At 39.9% G+C, this 20,549-nt stretch overlaps 1 protein-coding gene across 1 annotated transcript; it reads right to left on the bottom strand.

Moving 5' to 3' along the window:
- Positions 1–14,118: 14,118 nt before the first annotated feature.
- LOC146375549 (alpha-(1,3)-fucosyltransferase 7) lies at positions 14,119–20,549 on the bottom strand. The gene is made up of 2 exons (XM_084947266.1): positions 18,376–20,549; positions 14,119–17,248 (listed from the first exon to the last, which is right to left on the bottom strand). Exon 2 carries the CDS (start codon positions 17,194–17,196, stop codon positions 16,159–16,161), a length of 1,038 nt encoding a protein of 345 aa, XP_084803392.1. The 5' UTR covers positions 17,197–17,248; positions 18,376–20,549; the 3' UTR covers positions 14,119–16,158.

Genomic DNA, 20,549 nt, shown 5'->3' with positions numbered 1-20,549 from the left:
CTCGAGCTGAAGCACATTTGGGTTCTGCAGCAGGACAATGATCCAAAACACACCAGCAGGTCCTCCTCTGAATGGGTTAAGAAACACAAAATGAAGACTTTGGAGTGGCCGAGTCAAAGTCAAGACCTGAATCTGATTGAGATACTGTGGCATGACCTAAAAATGTGGTTCATCCTCGGAAGCTGTTCTGTGTGACTGAATTACAAGAATTGTGCAAAGAGGAGTGAGACAAAACTCCCCGACAGAACTGCAGAAGACTGCCAGTTATCACAAACTTCGGATTGCAGTGGCTTAACCAGTTGCGCGCACACACACACACACACACACACACACACATATATAATTTGAAAATTCTGTATGAACTCAGATGGTCTTGTATATTTGGTCTACAGCTGACATTGTGTTTTCATGGTTTTGTGAGCTGTAAATAGTGGCTGATATGTACAGGAGCTATCTTACCTCTCAGTCAGTCAGTGTGGCAGGAGATCCTGAGTACTGTGTCAAATACACATCTGTTATTCGATTTCTTAATGTGAATTTGTATTTGTTGGGAAAGGACAATGTCATGTATAACACGTTAAACTTGATGCATTCGACTGTTGTACCCATTGTGACGAAAGCAGCGAGGAGCCACACCTTCATGTTCAACATCCCCGCCCAGTTTTACTTTGAAGAGGTCCCGATCTGCTGAGACGTCAACAAAAATATGGAAAAAAGGAAAATTACATGTAGCTGTGGACACGTCGCCATAAAAGAAACTTAAAATCAAAGAATCCGAACGAAAGAAACGACTGAGAATATTTTAAAAACGGCGCCGACCACAGTCCCCAGAAATATACAACTTAAAGCGTCGCAGAAACAGCGTTCCCTTTATGCATCAACAGTTGCAGTGTGGGATTGCAGCCTTTTCCAACATTGAACTGATTCCAAAGCTTTTAAATTTACTCCCTGGGAGATGGGGACATTTTTAAATGTATTCTAGATGCAGAGAAAGCAGAACATGTGTTGGCACACATTGGATCAGGTTTTCTTTCCTTTGTCAAATCTATGTTTGTGCATTTTACTTTGTCCTGCATAATAATCACTCAAATAACATGAAGTTTGATTTATGATTTTATTTAAATATTATGGATTGAATATTACACTCACTGTTACAATATTTCCATGGATGCATCTAAAACAACAAATGCAAACTTGCAACAAATCCTCCCTTTATGATCGTTCAAACTGTTTACCTGCACTGTACAGAATGTTTCTGTCATTTATCATCATGTAAAAAGGCCATCCATATAATTCAGCTGCCCGTGTTCCAGGGCTTTTATATTACACTGCATTAGTTTTATCCAATAACCTGCCTACTGAAGGTACAGTATGTAGTCCATGTAGTGGGCTCTGCCTAATAAAGTGCACCGTTATAATCAATGCAAAAATCTCCTTTTCTTTGCAGACTTCATAACGGTCTCTGTCACTAACAGTAGAAACTCTGGATTTTTATGTTGACTGGGCGTTCTCTGCTTTTCCTGTACTAGAGCTGTCTGACCTGACCTGGTTAGGACTTAATATGCACAACTGCCTTTCTATATATCCTCATATCGCCCCACATAGCTCATAGATATTCTTCATACATGTAGAATGAGTGTCCAGCTGCAAACAGTGAAACAGTCCAGGAAACCTGGATGTAACCGCGTCTCTCAGGAAAGTCGCTGTCTGCGGCTCCTTTCTTCATCCTGCTGCCGTCCTCCTCAGCCTGTCAGCACTTCCATACTGGAGGAACACATTAATCTGCACTGGAGCTGCTCATGTGCTGTACGAGTGTCCACGTCCAAACTCACATATGTACCAGGGAATATTAACACGGAAGCCCTTTACTATGTTAAACAGACTGTTGAATCCAAACCTCTTAAGCTTGTGCAGCAAAATGAGTCGTTGGATGAGGAATTACAAGAAGAGATGTAATTCTCATGTTGTTTGCCTTTTTAAAGACGTTCTGCAGCTCTGCTTCACCAGTGCTGAGCAAAAGCCCAGCAGGTTGTCTTTATTTGCTCCTTCTTTCTGTGTACAACAAGTCATTCTCTACATGAGCTACATGTGAGACTGTTTGAAGGCTAAGTGTTATGATTCTGTACATTTAGGACAACTTCATTACTTCATGTTTAGCATGCTTGTGGATATACCAGAGCTGAAAGAAATAAATATTTATATAATCGCTAAAGAAACCTGAGTAGTTGTAAAGTGTTTGTTTTCCTTTTTTTGTTAGTTTTTTTGCATCATCTTAATCCAATATTTCATAGGTTAGGGAAATATTTCTGTCCAATCTTAATTCAAGGAGGAATGTTTCTCTGGTATGAAACTGAACCCTGCTGTTTCACAAACCTGTGCATATGCAGTAAACATGCACTGCATCGACATCAGCACTGTGACAACTATATATTATCTTTTTGTTTTTGTTAATAAAACATTGTATAAAATTTGAAATATGATGGTTATGATTAAGACCTGAGCGCTCTGAAAGCCTTATTGTATCTGCTCTGATTATTGATATTATTCAGGCAAATGCATGGTCTTCCTAAGGGCCTAAACATACTGTGAAACTCGTGAAATTCTACACATGCTTCAGGTCTTTTGAGGATTTGGAGAATATAAAAAGGCTCCACAGCGCCACGTCTGAAAGTATTCCCAGCGTACAGCTGACCATATGGTCCACACCTGTAACAACCCAACACATAAAAAAACACTGTGTGGGTCCGTGGTGCGTCACACATGTCTTACTCTATCTGGTACAGCTTCAAGGTGGTTGATCAGAGCCATCTCAAATTTTGTCAGAAAAATGTAAAGGTGTTACTTTATGTTCAAAGTTGTGAGTTTTAATCCGAGGACATGACCCTAGCATCATGAGAACTTTTGATATGTTGCCATGAAGCATGCAATTTCAGACTAAAAAAACACCGTGTCCAGTCTGTACAGGGACTGAAAGTTTCTCCCACCGAGAGTAAATCGAGACTTTACAGAGTCCGGGCCCTCTCCACGAGACTGCTTCAAGAGTCAGAGCTGTGTGTTGAGGCGAGCCTGACTAAATTAGCCAGTATCTCTCAACCTCACACACTAGCTCAAGCTTCTTCCATGTCCCAGTAGCCCAATAGATTGGATTGCCAGGGCCTCTGCCGTTGGCCGCCACCCAACACACATTGAATCCAAACCCTATGGTGTCTCCTGAAGGGGGTCGGCCTATCGCAGAGCAGACCCCATGGGGAAAGCCTCAGCCACCAGGTCCTCTCCGTTGAGCTCCTTCCCCAGGCCTGGCTTCAAGTTGGGGCCCTGGTAAACCTATCCTGGGCAGGATACGGTAGCTCTTGCTTATTCTTCTTTTGTAAGTGTTAACTGAATTGTTTTTGGTCTGCCCCCTTCACCCAGAACCAATTTGCCTACCAGACCCTACCAGAGGGTAAAGCCTGACAACATAGGTCCTGGACTCATAGGGTCACACAAACCCCTCCACCATGGTAAGGTGGTGGCATTACTATTATTACTATTCTCATTATTATTATTCTTAAAAACATTTTTCTAATACATTGAGCTGCCAAAACAGCTCTGGCTCGTTAGGCCATGCACTCTCATAGGTCGTTGCTTCAAGCCTACGATCACACTCCGAAATCCTAAATATTGGGACGTGGGTGCGTTCTGGGTATTGCCATATGTGATGGAGTTCATTATGCTTCCTACTGTCCAAGAATGCTGTTGACATGCTGACGTTGCATCAACACCAGGTCTCAGGGTTTCAGAATATTGCATTTCAGATTGTTGCAATCATCTCTGTGCTGCAGCATAAGTGCACCAGGCTCCAATTACGTGGTCATGATTGACATTGTGCCTGCAGACAGCTTCAAGTACAAGTGGAAAAAGGTTTCAGAAACCACTGAGCTCCAGGCTCCGTGGTACACATACATGCACCCTGTCAGTCCCACAGCTACAGTGTATTTATCTTACAGACATTCTCTGACAATCTGAATGGGAGCAGTTTGTGTGTTTGGGGATATTTGTAGAGCTGTTTGAAGTTATTACTGAGCACAGTTCCACATCGTTCCAGCTTTCACATATGTGCGCTATATAAATATGCACCACATATATTAACTAAGTACAACTATACTGTATGGTGTTTCCTTTCAGCACATTTGACTGACATGCAGTTAATAAATAATAAAGGTCACACTTTAACAACACTAACACGTGGCACTTTTTCTCACGTTTCTTATTTTAATCAGTTAAATTATAAAATGGATGTAAAAGGATCATAAAATAAATTTTACATTTACTTAGCTTGTATTTACATTTCATGAAACATTTGAATATAATACACCAAAATAAACCAGAAAGGAAAAAATAAGTTACACTAAAAATGAATATAGTTTATATTCTGAGAAGTTCTGTCAAGTAAAACAAATTCGATGCCATTTACTGGATAGACGAGATCATGAGTTGAACAGAGAAAACTGAAGTATCCTCTGTTTCCTGTGACAAATTCACTTTCATCTTCATGCATACAGTTTACTGCATGTAGCTCCTGTTTTGTAAAATAAATCCGTATCATCAGATGTTTTAAGTCATACAGCACAGTTCAATACACCTGATGTCGTATTTGATGCCTTTTAAACTTTTTTCTTTGGAGCGACCAGAAGAAAAACAACAATCTTGTAAATCATTAATTTTTAATCTTTATAAATAAAATTCAAATGTGACGATTTCTGCAGTTATGTCTGTTTCTTTACATTGGCTCTATGATACAGAAATGCATTAGGAAGATCAACTATAAAGGACAAGGCACGAAGATTTCAGTGATTTATTGTCACAAAAACCATATTGATAATTTTCCCCGAGCACCACGTTTAGCATGTTTATGGCTCAGTTTGTCCTCTGTATACCTTTTTCCTTTTTTTTTGCTTTCTTCCGACCACTACTCCTGCTACGGCCTTCATCTGGGTCGGAGTTTTCTCCAGGACTCAGGTCAGACTTTATCTTTTCAAAGATTTATCTATTGCTATTACGTGATGTGTGGTCTTGGAGACACAGACAACCATTCACACTCACATTCACTCACAGATTCACACCTATGGGCAATTTAGATTAACCAGTTAACCTATCCCCACAAACTGCATGTCTGTGGACTGTGGGAGGAAGCCGGAGCACACGGGGAGAACATGCAAACTCCAAAAGAAAGACCCCGGCCTGATGGTGGAATTAAACTCAGGACCTTCTTGCTGTGCGGCAACAGTGCTAACCACCGTGCTGCCCAATGATGATAATAATAATAATAATAATAATAATAAATAACAACAATAATAATAATAATAATAATAATAATAACAATAATAATAATAGTAATAACAACATTTTATTTATAGGTGGCTTTATACCCTCAAGGTCACCTCACCTCTGCTAACTCCTAACTGCTAAATTTATTAAATTCGGTTTTTGTGGATGCCTGGATGTTAAACTTAATTGTTACTAGAGATGGACCGATCTGATATTACCTATCGGTGTCTGTCCGATAATGACCTAAATTACTGGATCGGATATCGGAGAGAAATAAAAAATGTAATCGATCCGTTAAATATCACGAAAGCACCTCACAAAACTTGCGACACGGCGTAACTCGGCTCATAACCTTAGCAGTTGGAGCAGTGTGCTCACGTGATAGAGCGGCTGTGGCGTGCAAGACCTGTCCTGGAGCCTCGCTACCAAACCAGCATTTCATCTCCCAGAACGTTACCCCAGAGAAGTAAAGCAAGTGTGTAAGTTCATCTCTGAATGTTTGTAAAGCATTCCAGCGTTAAGCTAAACAACCGATATATGGAGCGACTGCCTCTCTCTCTCTCTCTCCTGTTGCTGCCTCAATCATGAAACTGATCAATGATCAGCTGATCGGCTTTTCTCTCTTGTTTGTTTTTGGCCCACTTCTCACCAGAAAGAGGAAACCAGCGGCTGAACAACAGCAGCACGTTTAACCTTGATAAGCTGTTGTTAGAATTTATTTAATATTACTTTCTACACCAGGATCTTTTTCTACGCAGCTGACGGCTGGTAACTGTGCAGGGGCGGATCTAGCAAAGTTTAGCCAGGGGGGCCGATAGGGCATGAACAGGGAGAAGGGGGCACAAAGACATACTTTTCTTTCTAATTTTCATGTTTAGTTTTTAATAAATAGATATCTGAATCTTACAACTAAAGTTTTTACCTGATGTAAAATGTATAGAAGTCCATTATAATATAATATTATTGTATAGGAACTATTACGTCAAATATATACTCTAGTAAGCTATAGTACTTTTTCCTTTGGGAAGGTACCATCTGTGCAGTCTGCAATTCTGTTGAAGAAAGATGTTGAATCTATTTAATTATTGTGGAAAAATAAATAATTTATTGTGATTTTCATTTTTTTTTTTTTTTTACACGTGCATTAAATTAAAGTTGATTACATCAATTAAGCATCACGAGGTGGGGGGTGGGGGGTGGTTCCCTATTTTGCTCTGCTGGTAGTTGACAACCCTATTAGTTAGGTTGTTTAACCCTTTAAGACCTACCATAGAACCAAGTCCGCCAGATCTTATATTATATTTTTACAGGCTGTAGTGTCATTTTTGGGAGCATTTCAAGTTGCTATACATCAATACAACCATTATAGCCCAAATGTTAATAATATGTATGCATTAAGTGCATAGTAATTACATAAATTGCAAAAAAGTGCAATAAACTACGAAAAAATTGAAAATCGTTTTTGTTTTTTTAACATATATTTCTAGTTAGAGAAATTTCAGAGGCTTATCCCTCAAAACTGTAAATACAAAAAAGTTGCACAAAATAGTTTCCCACCCCAGGAAAGTTTGAGTGTCTTCATAGTTTTGTTTTTGAAATACACCAATTTTTATATACTGCAGGAAAAACGAAAATAAATATTGTAATGCAAATTTGCAAAAAAAAACAGCATATGCATCAAAATAAACTATTTCCAGCAGTGCAATATGAGTTCTAAGCATCCCAGAAACGACACAGAAAGTCAGAAAGTCAAACATAACTTTTAAAAACACCAGTATAGGCTCATGAGGCCCTGAAGTTAAAAAAAACTACATTTCCGCGAAAATGACGTCACTCCCAGTTTCGGGCAGGTAATGGCGGACATGCGATAGTTCGCGCTGACGTCTATTCCAACGTAGGAAGTGTTACGAACAGCTGATCGGATCGGCAAAGCCTGTTTCTGGAATGTTATGTTTTTTGCTGCTGCAAGCGCTTTTTATGCAATTTTTGCAAAGCTATATGTGGAAGGAAACTGTGACCGAGGACAAGCTGATGGCATAAGATGTAAGTACAACTCCTCTGTTTTCATATGCAAAAAACATTATTGCGCTAGCTTACGTGGTTGCAGTTCTACCAGGATTTAAAAATAGTTACGCAAAACGGAGCGTGCCCGCTCCGACCGGCTTTAAAGGGTTAATATTTCCACTAAGGACTCTTTAAAATACCAGAATAGGGAGGATGGAGTAGGTTTAAATTTATTAGATTGATCAGTGTTGCTGAACTATGAAATATTTGGGGTGCAGTGTATTTTTTGCATACAAGTATAACAGAATAGCTTTAGTGGGGTTTTTAAAAAAAAAAAAAAAAAAAAACTTGAGTATGAACTTATACAAAATGCAGTAAGATATTAAAAAAAAAAAGTTTTATTGATTAAAAAACACACTATATCGGATTCATATCGGTATCGGCAGATATCCAAATTTATGATATCGGTATCGTTATCGAACATAAAAAAGTGGTATCGTGCCATCTCTAGGCTTGACTACTGTAACAGCATCTTTACAGGTCTACCTAAAAAATCAGTCAGACAACTACAGCTCATTCAGAACTCTGCTGCATGAGGATGATCTTGAGAGCAGGACTTCAACAGGGCCGCCCACAGGACAACTCAAGGGGGTTCCCAGCCACTTCGATAATGAACTATGTATTTGGACATATCTCCAGAATTGATTACGCTGCAACTTATATAACTCCACAATTTTATCAAAGCTTAAAAAACATTTGGTCCCACAGTCAAATAAATCTGATACATAAAGGATGCCTGCTTTACGCCACTGTAACCAGTCAACCGATGTCCCTCCAATTAAAATTCTTTTATTCCCCCATAAGGTTGCTGAAGGAGATTTAATAAAGTTCCAGCGACCTGCCCTATGTAATTTGCAATTATAGGATGGGTAGTTTTATGACTGGTATCAAACAGCTCCCTCCAAGGAGAAATACCGCCATTAACTTCCGTCTCTATATGGGACCAGATGGGTTTAACTGGTGCAGTAGGTAACCAAGCTCTAAGTTGTTTCACGTTCATCACCCAATAATACCATTGGAAATTAGGCAATGAAAAACCTCCTTGTTTTGCACTTGCTTGAAGTCTCTTAATACTTAAACGATGCGGTGAGCTACCCCAAAGAAACTGCCGGATCAAAAAGTCTAGATCTTTGAAATACTTATCTGGAATGTGTAATGGAATATTGGATAAAATATAAAAGATCATGGGTGCAGTCATCATCTTAATACAACTAATTTTACCCCATATTGTGAGACGTACTCTGGACCATCTATCAAATTCCATTTTTATTCTTTCAAACATTGGCTCCATATTTGCTCGAACCATCTTAGTGTAATCCGAGGTAATTTGTATCCCCAAATACCTCAAACCATTCACGGACCACCGAAACTCCCACTGTTTAAATAAAGTATGGGGGCAGTGTCCTGACTTAGGCATTGCCTCTGATTTATCCCAGTTGATGCGATACCCTGAAAGCAGCGTAAAGCTTTCCCAGGCTGGGTCATAAGTAACAACATATCATCTGCATATAATAGAAGCTTATGTTGATTATTACCCATCAAAATTCCAAATATATTTACATTATTTCTCAGTTTTTGTGCCAGAGGCTGTATAGCAATTACAAAAAGCCCGGGGCTAAGGGGACAGCCCCGTCTTGTGGATCTCTGTAAAAGGAATAGGTCTGATATGAGCCCATTCGTCAATACTCGCGCTGAAGGCGAATCATATAATATCTTTATCCACCTGACAAAATTGTCACCAAAACCAAACTTTTATAATGTCTTAAACAGATAATCCCACTCAACACAATCAAAAGCTTTTGCAGCATCCAGCGATAGGGCCACTGTTGGATATACTGAATCATATACATAATTTTGCAAATTAACCAACCGCCTAATATTATCTGAACCATAGCGGTTTGGAACAAAACCAGATTGGTCTGCATGAATTATTTTCACCATTACTGCTTTTAATCGTCAGAATTCAGCAAAGATATGGGGCGGTAACCACTTGGGTCTAAAGGGTCTTTCCCAGTTTTAGGAATAAATGTTATAAGTCCAGAGTGCATTGACTGAGGTAATGAGCCTACTTTGAACGCCTCATTATAAACATCGAGCAACAGGGGACTTAACATATCCTCAAATGCTCTATAGAAATCCAATGGTAACCCATCTAATCCTGGAGCTTTATTAAGTGGCATACTGTTAATTGCACGGGTAATCTCCTCCACTGCAATTGGAGCATCTATAATCTGCTGGTCAGTAGCAGAAAGCTGTGGCAGGTTTAAATCAGTAAAGAATGCTTTGAATTTCTGTTCATCTAAACTACCTTGTGTAGAATAAAGATTATTGTAAAAGGCCCTGAATCCATCATTTATATGTCTAACAGAAGTTGAAATAACCCCATCTGATTGTCGTATGCCTGGGATATGGTTCATACTGTCTTTCTGTTTAAGACGGTGTGCTAATAAACGACTCGGCTTTTCTCCCATTTCCCAATATGCTTGATTAATGCAAAATAAAGCATATTCTGCCTTTCTGTTGTACAGTACATTCAACTTATATTTAACTTTAACAATTTTATTCAACGTAACTCTGTCTTTTGTATGGGAATGTACTGCCTCAAGTGCCTTTAATTTGGCTTCTAACGTAATGATATTCTTGTTAGCTGCCTTCTTTTTAAAGGGAGCGTAAGAAATTATCCTCCCCCTTAAGTATGCCTTCATAGCATCCCACCAAGTAGCCAATGTAGTGTCCTCTCGATTATTTGTCTGTTTGTAAAATTGTATTTCATCTCTTATCAATTTAATAAACCCAGAGTCTTTAATTAAGGACACATTTAAACGCCATCTGCGGCTTTGAGGAATCTGTAAAATATTTCCAAGACATAGAAACATTGGCGCATGGTCCGAGATTACTATATTACCAACACTTGAATCTATAGAGTTATTCACTAAGGCTTCAGAAATAAGAAAGTAGTCGATTCTAGTATAAACATTATGAGGCGGAGAGTAAAAGGAGTATTCCCTGCCTTCTGGATGCATTGTCCGCCAAATATCATTCAGACCTAAATCTGAGGTCATCTGCCTTATGGCAACTACAGATCTACTCTCTGTGCCTCTCCTAGGAAGTGATCTATCTAGGTCTTGATCCAGTATTTGATTAAAATCTCCTCCTACCACTATTTGCGCACCTTCTAATTCCAAAAGATACTGTGACAGGTTATGAAAAAAGGCGAGTATGTCCGCATTAGGTGCATAGATATTACATAAAATTATTGGTGTGTCCAGTAGTTGTCCATAAACCAATATAAATCTACCTTCCTTATCTGTTATTACTTTTGTTTCAGTAAAGCTAACTGCTTTATGAATCAGAACCGACACTGCCCTACTTTTACCAGTTCCAGGACTGGAAAAGACTTTTCTTACCCAGGAACATTTAAGTTTTAAGGCTTCTGACTTACACATGTGCGTTTCTTGAATAAAGGCTATATCAACTCTTGATAACTTTAGATATGTTAATATTTTCTTCCTCTTAATCCCGTTATTCAACCCTTTAACATTCCAGCTGGCTATTTTGAAATCTGTCTGTCTATCCATGTTACAATGTGGAATTCCATATAATACTCCAATTCATAAGTATATCCATTGTAGAGGGTGGTTTTATGTGAAGATAAACCAATTTATAAATACAAGCATTCAAACTAAATAGAAACAAACTGAAAACAGCTCCAGCAAAACTCCAAACAAAAAACAGGACTCAGTCTTGCTAACACTGGAAAACCCAGGGTTGGTGGTCACCGGTGCCCGGCTAGCAACCCACCACATAACTACTAGTTTATAGGAATATTAAAATTAGTCGAGTAAAAAAAAAAAAAAAAAAAGAAAATCCCTGCACCAAACCCATCTAACAACCACAAACAAAATAAACCTTTAAGATATTTTGAGGCAGAAATGTAGCTGTGTAAACTTCAAATAACTACTTGGTTTATCAAGACATCACATATTTGCAAATATGCTCCAACGTTTTCGGAGACGTCTGTTACCCACCAGCTCGAAGCTAATGGGAGGTCGAAGCCCACTACAGCCAGGGGGAACACCGCACTCTCGGCACATCGTTCCTCGACCTCCCGGTCGGCTTCGGGCTGGAGGCCTCCAAAGAATGCCGCCAAAACATTTGTGAGATCTCGCAAAACTTAAGCTTTATTTTTTTTCTCCCATGTCCCTCCGTAGATACCATACCTGTTCCAAGCAGTGACATAAAAAGATGCAATTATTGGCTCACTTAAGGCAAAATGTAGTGATGCCACTGCTTCCAATCTTCATGCCAAGAAAACCAACTTATTTAAAGCCTATCAAATAACAATAACAATACACACTGGAGTAATCAGGGAATGGGAGACAGGATGGGAGAAATCAGACTTAACAGCACAAGGGAAGCAAAACCAGAAGCACTGACACGAGACATAGACTTTCAAAGTAAAACAGGAAACATAACACAGAGGCGCTGACTTCACAAGGGGATGCAGCTGACAGGATAGACCGCAACCATGGACCACAGAGACAGAACCAGAAGACTAAGAACTGTAACATTGTAACAAAAGACTAGAAATGATAAATGATGACAAAATCAAAGTCCAATAATAATGTAAAACTCAAAACACTGGGGCACTGACATATATATTATACTATAAGACTCTTACCAGCTGCTCTTGGCAATTTTATTTGAACTGTATTGTTTATTTGTGTATACCTCACCCATGATGTTGATGGGCCATTTGTATTAGTTGTAGTCATTTTAAAATATCATCACATTAAAAACAGAAACTCAGACACTCATAGAAGATGAAACCACAGGGGGTGAAACATGCCCACAGTCGTGGTATAATGAAGTCTCGACTCTGAGGTTTTTGTCCCAACCTCCACACAGAGAGTTTGAATTAGTGAGGGGTGGATCTGAGTGTGAAACCACATGCTTATATCTCAGTCATCGACGCACCCATCACATCTATCGCTGAAATAACACACACCACATTTTCATTGTTTGTTATTCTCTTTATTCATCCAATAACTAACAATCACTGGCTGACTTGACTTGTGACAAACCGGCATTTCACAAAGAAAAGGCCGAGCACCAAGTTTTTGCTGAGGTAGAGATTTGGACACTGAATCAACTCCACCCTCATCAGGAGGAAGTGGCACTTTATGCTTCACATTCTGCTTTGCATCAGAGCAAATGCACCAAACCATGTGTAAACCCTGCATATCATAGCATGTTTTAGAAACATTCAATACAACTTTAAACGGAAGCTCCAACCAGCACCAAATTAGTCCATGTCATCCTCTGTCTCTCAGCAAATCGTGTCTGTGTCAGTGGAACGGTGGTGAAAATGAGAGTTTAAAAAACAGATGCAGCTAAAAGTACAGAGAGCAAGTCAGCTAAAACACAAAAAATAGACACAGCCTATTTGTATCTATGTTCTGTTTCATTCTGATATTTCCACATATATACACATATACTCTGGCTGATTGGATGGTGGCCTTCACCAGTGTTGGTCAAGTTACTTGAAAAAAGTAATCAGTAACTAATTACTGATTACTTCCCCAAAAAAGTAATCCCGTTACTTTACTGATTACTTATTTTCAAAAGTAATTAATTACTTAGTTACTTAGTTACTTTTTAAAAACACGATTTACAACCTGAATAGGTGATAAAGTGATAGATCTTTCAGCCCAGTTCCACTTTTTCTGCATAATCCATCATACAAAATGTAATCAAATGGAAAAGTCTCTTTTTAAAACTTGTTTTATTAGTTTTAATCTTTTAACTTTATGCATCAAGCAAAAATTAAATTATATGCACCATTCTCTGACTTGAAGAAATTCGTTTAACATTTAAACCTATTTTCTGCACATTCCAGCACATAAAATAAAATATTTTTTGTGTTTACACTCAGTCTTTCAAATAGATGCAAGTAAAACACAGCAGAAAATAAATAAAGTCAAAGACTAGCGGTCCTGTTGCTCTATTTTCACCTGTAAAGCAGGCGGAGGTTTACCCTGGTGCAGGTGAGCCGCAGCGGTCAGTGGAAGAATCCGCGAGTTTCTCTGTGAATTTCCCATTACGTGGTTGCGCACTCGGAGCTTGTTTAGGGGTTTTTTCGCTGTAAAAAGAAGTTTTCTTCCCACGCACAACGGACACTAATGTTTTTGTCACTTTTTATGGAATCAAACTCAAAGTAAGGTCAGTACTTCCACGCTTTAAACGCTGCACGCTCATACTCTCTCCGCACTCGATATATGATCCATTGTTGATCTGCACACAGCTGTTGTCACGAACGTCGCACTCGCTTACGTCACTGTCATGAGACATTCTCGCAAAGAAATCACAGTTTTAGTAACGCGGTAACGCAGCGTTCCTACGGGAAAGTAACGATAATCTAATTACCGTTTTTGCAATAGTAATCCCTTACTTTACTCGTTACCTGAAAAAAGTAATCAGATTACAGTAACGCGCCCATCTCTGGCCTTCACACACCTTTAAAACTCTGTGTTAAGACAGACTCGTCTATCAGACACACACATCATTTTCAGTATTTCAAACTGGAAATTATCACGTTAATAACAACATATGTTAAAAATGTCCGGTTGTTCTGCCCGTGCATCTTTTGTACAGGTATAAACAGCGACACTCTCCAGCTCCATTTGCCATTAAAATTGTCATCAAATGCCAAAAAGACGAAAAATGCATATTTAACTGATAGCACTCTCATTTTATTATTACATAGCAGACATCCAATAATACCATTAAGGTGAATTCTTTTAAACCACACAATCAATCAATCAATTTATTTATAAGCACATTTGAAAACAACACAGGTTGACCAAAGTGCTGTACATAGTAAAAAAGTGAAAAGTAGATCAAACACACACAAAGAACAAAACAACACTCAGTAAAAATGTGTTTTCAGAAAGGTTTTAAAAATGTCAAGTGTTGGAGAGATCCTGATATGAAGATGATCCAAAGTTTGGGTGCAGTGATCGCAAAGGCCCGATCTCCTCTGTGTTTTAGCCTGCTGCCAGGGACAGCTAGAAGCAACTTATCAGCTGGCCTGAGAGTTCTGTTTGGAGTATTTTTAGTTACCAGATCAGAGAGGTATGATGGAGCTAATCCATTTAGAGATTTAAAAACAAAGCAATAAAATCTTAAAATCAATTCTACAACGTACTGGAAGCCAGTGTCAACGAGGCAAGACCGGGGAAATGTGGTTGTGTTTACGAGCGCCTGTCAAGAGTCGGGCTGCAGCCTTCTGAACCAGCTGAAGACGAGAGAGCAGAGCCTGGCTGATACCAAAATAAAGACTATTCAGTCATCAAGCCTGGATGAAGTAAATGCATGGATCAGTTTCTCAAAGTCAGCAAATGATAAAATGTTCAGAATTTATTTGTTTCTCAAATGAAAAACTGTCATCAGAGAACACTCGAAGATTCTTTGCAAAGGGACCTCTGGACTTTCCAGAGGACCAAGGTCAACCTTAAGAGAAAAGTGAGGGTCAGAAGGTCCAAATAGTTCAATCTCAGTTTTTTGATCATTTACATTCAAAAGATTTAATGCAAACCATGATTTAATGTCATCAAGGCCGTCTAGCAAAACCTTTAGAGCCTTCATCATGAGGATGAAGAGGCACCAAACCTGACAGAAAAACTTATACCAGTTAAATAAGATCTGAACCATGCAGTTCCTTTAATACCCACACAGCTCTGCAGTCATGATAAGAGAATCCCATGATCCACTGTATCAAATGCCGCACTTAGATCTAAAAGCACTAAAATGGCAGAGTTACCAGAGTCAGCAATTAATAAAAGATCATTAAAAACGTTTAAAAGCACAAGCTCAGTGCTATGTAGCGCTTTAAAACCAGGCTGAAATGTTTCTGAGATGTCATTAATTTTCAGAAATTCCTGGAGCTTTTTCCAGGATTTTGGACAGGAAGGGGAGTTTAGAGACAGAACTGAGGGTTGACAACAGAATTACTGATGTTGAATAAGACACAGGGCGTGTAGCTGTAGTTAGAGATGATATCTGATAAATACTTAGTTTTGCTTTTCGAACAGCATCCTGATAAAGAAACAGGGCTCCTCCTAACATATGAAAGGAAATCTGGAGTTTATCTTTTTTCCATTTTCTTTCCGCTTTCCTGCACGTCCTTCTGAGGCCCGAGTGACATCGTGTAACCAGCGATCAGTTTTAGGTCTAGTGCACTAAGGAACACCAAGAACATTTGAACAAGTGGCATTGAACAAAGTGAGCAAATGTTAATGCGCCTTCCAAGGAAGGGGCACCAATATTCTGATAAACAGCAGAGAAATGTCCAGCAGTGGCAGGAGAATATCTGCTACTGCTCACAAAGAATAGCCCTAAATAAAACACAGTGGCCCAGCATGGAGCCCTGAATTATTATTTCAGTCTGGTACCATGTAATGAAATGTATCTGTAGTGTATATCTGCCATCGCTCATGTCCTTTGAGACGATACTACACACCAGCAATCAGTACTAACAAAAACTGTGCTTCTTGTTCAGTGGCACATGTTTGCCAGTAGTTCGAACATGTGTAACGTGATTATTAGCAACCTACCCACCTGCTTCAGATCTGCTTTTGCAACTTGCAGTTTCTCACCGTTTACCAAAATTAACTGACTGTGCAGCAAGTTCTCTTCCCCTGTACTTCAAGTGTTCTGCGTTTTACATTTGCATGTGGAAACTCAGCAGAATCCGCAGTCTGAAAGCTTTGGTGAAGAAATCAGACACTAGCTGTTCACCCAGCTGTCCAGGTCGTGGTAGACTTTCCTGGCTGGTAAACTGGGATACCTGACACAGATCTGACACAGCCTTTCTCTCCAGTCACTGTAGGTTTTAATTCGGTAGGTGTTGTGCCACTCCAAGTATTTCTCATAGGCCTGCCTGTCTGCAGACAAAACCTTCAGATATGTTGCCAGATCAGCTGGGCTATTGAAATCAGCTACATGGATAAAGGAATGTGGGGGGGTCATGGCTTCGTAGGTGGCCTTGTTGGGGCCGAGAACCACTGGTACAGCCCCTGCTTGAAAAGCGTTCCTCCAGAGTTTCTCACTGATGTAGTCTTTTTTCTCAGAGTTCTCAAAAGAAAGGTAGAACAGACAGTTTGAAATGGTGGGCAAAAGCTTCTTGTCTGGCAAGGGTTTCTTGTTCCACCTGCCATACACCTCTATGGGGATATGCTTCTTTAGTCTTTGATAAAAAGCAGCCCGAGTCTGTTGAGGCTTGTATTTGCTGACCACCCAGCTGGCAAAGCAGGAGCGATTTGGAGCAGCTGGAAAACTTAGATTATCACCTCCCAGCATTGTTTGCCCATAAGGAATGGATATGTCTGCATCACGCCTGTAGCTCATCGTCCAGTTAAAGAGGCCGTTGAAATGTGTGAGGTTCACATTATTGACAGGAGGTTCCAAGGACATCCACACCCAGTGCTGAGACGTAGGTCGATCCAGGTGTAGGGGCACAGATGAAAGACCTCTGCTCAGCTCATAGTGGTGGAACACAACCACGTCGGCAGCAGAGAAGTCAGCTCTGTCATCAGTGAGTAAACAGCGGCTGATGTTATACATCTTGAGGCATTTGTTCCCGTCCAGACTGTAGGAGCGGCCAAACGGCCAGTGCCACACCAGAATCCTGATGTCTCCATGAGCACCGTTGGGGTAACTCTGCAGCTCGCGGTGGGTCAAGAAGCTGTTGTAGAACAGCAGTGAGAGAAAAATGACGACATGCAAGGTGAGAATAAAGCAGGCCCTGGGACCAGATGTTGTCATGGCTGCTGGGTGTATTCCAGGTCAAAAGGCCACCGATCAATGGTATGGAACACTAAAAGGGAAGGAAGGGTAGATCAGAAATATTACTTTCACACACTCTCATCAGTGCAGGAACTGCACATGGGCAAGATGTAATCAACCAAGACAGAAACTGTGGCAGGCATGTAGCAACAGTTTCATTTTATTTTATTTTAGATCTAATATGGAAAATTGCTGTTCAATTCAATTCAATTTTATTTATATAGCGCCAAATCACAACAAAAGTCGCCTCAAGGCGCTTCATAGATACAGAGAAAAACCCAACAATCATATGACCCCCTATGAGCAAGCACTTTGGCGACAGTGAGAAGGAAAAACTCCCTTTTAACAGGAAGAAACCTCCAGCAGAACCAGGCTCAGAGAGGGGCGGGGCCATCTGCTGCTATTGGTTGGGGTGAGAGAAGGAAAAAAGGATAAAGACATGCTGTGGAAGAGAGACAGAGATTAATAACAGATATGATTCAATGCAGAGAGGTCTGTTAACACATAGTGAGTGAGAAAGGTGACTGGAAAGGAAAAACTCAATGCATCATGGGAATCCCCAGCAGCCTACGTCTATTGCAGCATAACTAAGGGAGGATTCAGGGTCACCTGGTCCAGCCCTAACTATATGCTTTAGCAAAAAGGAAAGTTTTAAGCCTAATCTTAAAAGTAGAGATAGTGTCTGTCTCCTGAATCCAAACTGGAAGCTGGTTCCACAGAAGAGGGGCCTGAAAACTGAAGGCTCTGCCTCCCATTCTACTTTTAAATACTCTAGGAACAACAAGTAGGCCTGCAGAGCGAGAGCGAAGTGCTCTAATAGGGTGATATGGTACTACAAGGTCATTAAGATAAGATGGGGCCTGATTATTTAAGACCTTGTATGTGAGGAGCAGGATTTTGATTTAACAGGAAGCCAATGAAGGGAAGCCAATACAGGAGAAATCTGCTCTCTCTTTCTAGTCCCTGTCAGGACTCTTGCTGCAGGATTTTGGATTAACTGAAGGCTTTTCAGGGAGTTTTTAGGACTTCCTGATAATAATGAATTACAGTCGTCCAGCCTGGAAGTAATAAATGCATGAACTAGTTTTTCAGCGTCACTCTGAGACAGGATATTTCTAACTTTAGAGATGTTGCGCAAATGGAAGAAAGCAGTCTTACATATTTGTTTAATATGTGCGTTGAAGGACATGTCCTGGTCAAAATGACTCCAAGGTTCCTCACAGCGTTACAGAAGGTCAAAGTCAAGCCTGAAAATTAGAGGTCATTGTGGTCTTTATGCCTTTAAGACATTCCTGCCTAATTGGTGTGTGTTATCTAGCTTAGAGAAAGTTGGGTATCATCAGCAGTGTAAATGTATACTATGCCTTCTAATGATGCTGCCTAAAGGAAGCATGTATAATGTAAACAGAATTGGTCCTAGCACTGAACCCTGTGGAACTCCATAATTAACCTCAGTGTGTGAAGAGGACTCTCCATTTACATGCACAAACTGGAGTCTATTAGATAGATATGATACAAACCACTGCAGCACAGTACCTGTAATACCTGCAGCATGTTCTAATCGCTCTAATAGGATATTATGGTCGACAGTATCAAACGCTGCACCTGTGTGTACACAACCCCTGTCATTGTTCTGCTCCTGCAGTATGTTCATTACACACACTGTAGCTGCTACAGAAATGATTTAGGTTTCATTTTTTTAAATGCCAGCATTTCTTTTAATAATAATCAAATATTCATCGAATAATTACAACGTCAAGGTAATTATTTCTGACTATATTTCATTCCTTTTCTGATCACTTTCATATATTTGTTAAACAGCAGTCTACTGAAATGAAAGTGGCACAGTGACAGCTGGGAACACCACAAACATGCGTCTAAGAACAGAACAGTTTCAAGAGAGAGAAAAGGGAAACCTTTTTCCCCATTTTTCATGCATCTGAAGACACAAACAGCCGTATTTCATGATTATAATAAGCAAAGACAGCCTAGCAGCTGAAAACAAATCAAAACAAGTTTGTGCTGCTTACCTGGGTACCATACCAAGCAGTCTGCTGCTGGTGAAGCTTTTTCCTGCTCAATCTAAAGAACATAAAGGAAACCCTGCCTATGCCAAATCCTGTGACTCATTTCTTGAATCACACACAGAGTGTGGGCGAGGGGTGTGGCTCTTAATCTACATGATTAATTGATCAGCCATCAGCAGAAACAAACACTATCATTTATCATGAAGTAATTTCAGATGAACACATGAGGGCAGAGCCGATGATTTATTGTATTAACATTCACCTGACTCTCAGTGTGGTGTGTTTACGCTCACACTCAGCTGGTTTTAGAGTTACCACAGACATCTGCCACCAATACCACCCAGTTTTACACTCATTTAGTTATCTCTTAAATCACTCATGCATTCTGTTTTGCAGAACTAGCACAGCCACCAGTGGAGTCAAAAACATTGCCATTGCTGATTTTCGATTCGTAAACCACAAGCTGGTCTTCCTGTTCCTGTTCCCGTATCTCTGCAGAGAAAAGGGGCATTGGGTTACACCGCTCAATGAATGTGCCAACCACAATGTAACCGTTTCAGCCTTTTAGTGTGGCCTCCCACCAGTGCCTCTGCAGCCTCAGCTTTAACTTACACATTTAACATTGTTTATGAAGTTGTAGTTATCAGAACATGGTAGACTGTGCAAAAACTTCCCACAGAAGCCCAGCATTCATGTTCAGTGATACTTTTGATCAGCTTAATTCTCTAACCCTTGCCTTGAGATTCACCTTAATGCTCATATCTGCTCATGCTAAGTGATGCACAGTGTTGGGAGGTGTACACACCAAGCTCTAAATGTATTGTGTACTTTGAGTGCTGATGTGAGGCACTGCATAGGGGGCAAACAACAGGGTCCCACTGATATCATAAAAGTATCTGGAGGCTGTATGAAACAATAACTGTTTGGATTAATGTTAGAGATGTGCTAATAGTATAGAAGTTGTAATTCTACATTCAATTCTTCATTCAAATACACTAAGGCACCAGTTGAAAAATAAACCAGTTGAAAAAAAATAAAAGAAGTCAACCAGACACCATTTTTGCGACCCCTTTTTCAAATCACCTTAGGAGAGGGTGAGGCATGTTTCTCATGCACATGGTAAAGGAAGACCAGAGAGTCATTAGTGAATTAGTGTGGTGGAGTGAATTAAGGGTATTGGGGTGGTTTTTGAAGTTTCTTTTTAAGTTTTCTTGCTAAATTAAACAACAATGCAGACTGTATTCGTTCTTTAGAGGAAAAATAACGGTTGCACAGGCATTCAAACGAGTCTCGCCTTGTTGTCTA

Source organism: Perissodus microlepis, chromosome 12, assembly GCF_051167445.1.
Source record: "Perissodus microlepis isolate ML-2025 ecotype Zambia chromosome 12, ASM5116744v1, whole genome shotgun sequence".
Lineage (NCBI taxonomy): Eukaryota > Metazoa > Chordata > Actinopteri > Cichliformes > Cichlidae > Perissodus > Perissodus microlepis.
The sequence above is the reverse complement of the archived record's forward strand: the minus strand, read 5'-3'. Positions and strand labels throughout refer to the sequence as shown.

Coding starts and splice junctions, on each gene's coding strand:
- LOC146375549 (XM_084947266.1), bottom strand. CDS start 17,196: ATGACAACATCTGGTCCCAGGGCCTGCTTTATTCTCACCTTGCATGTC.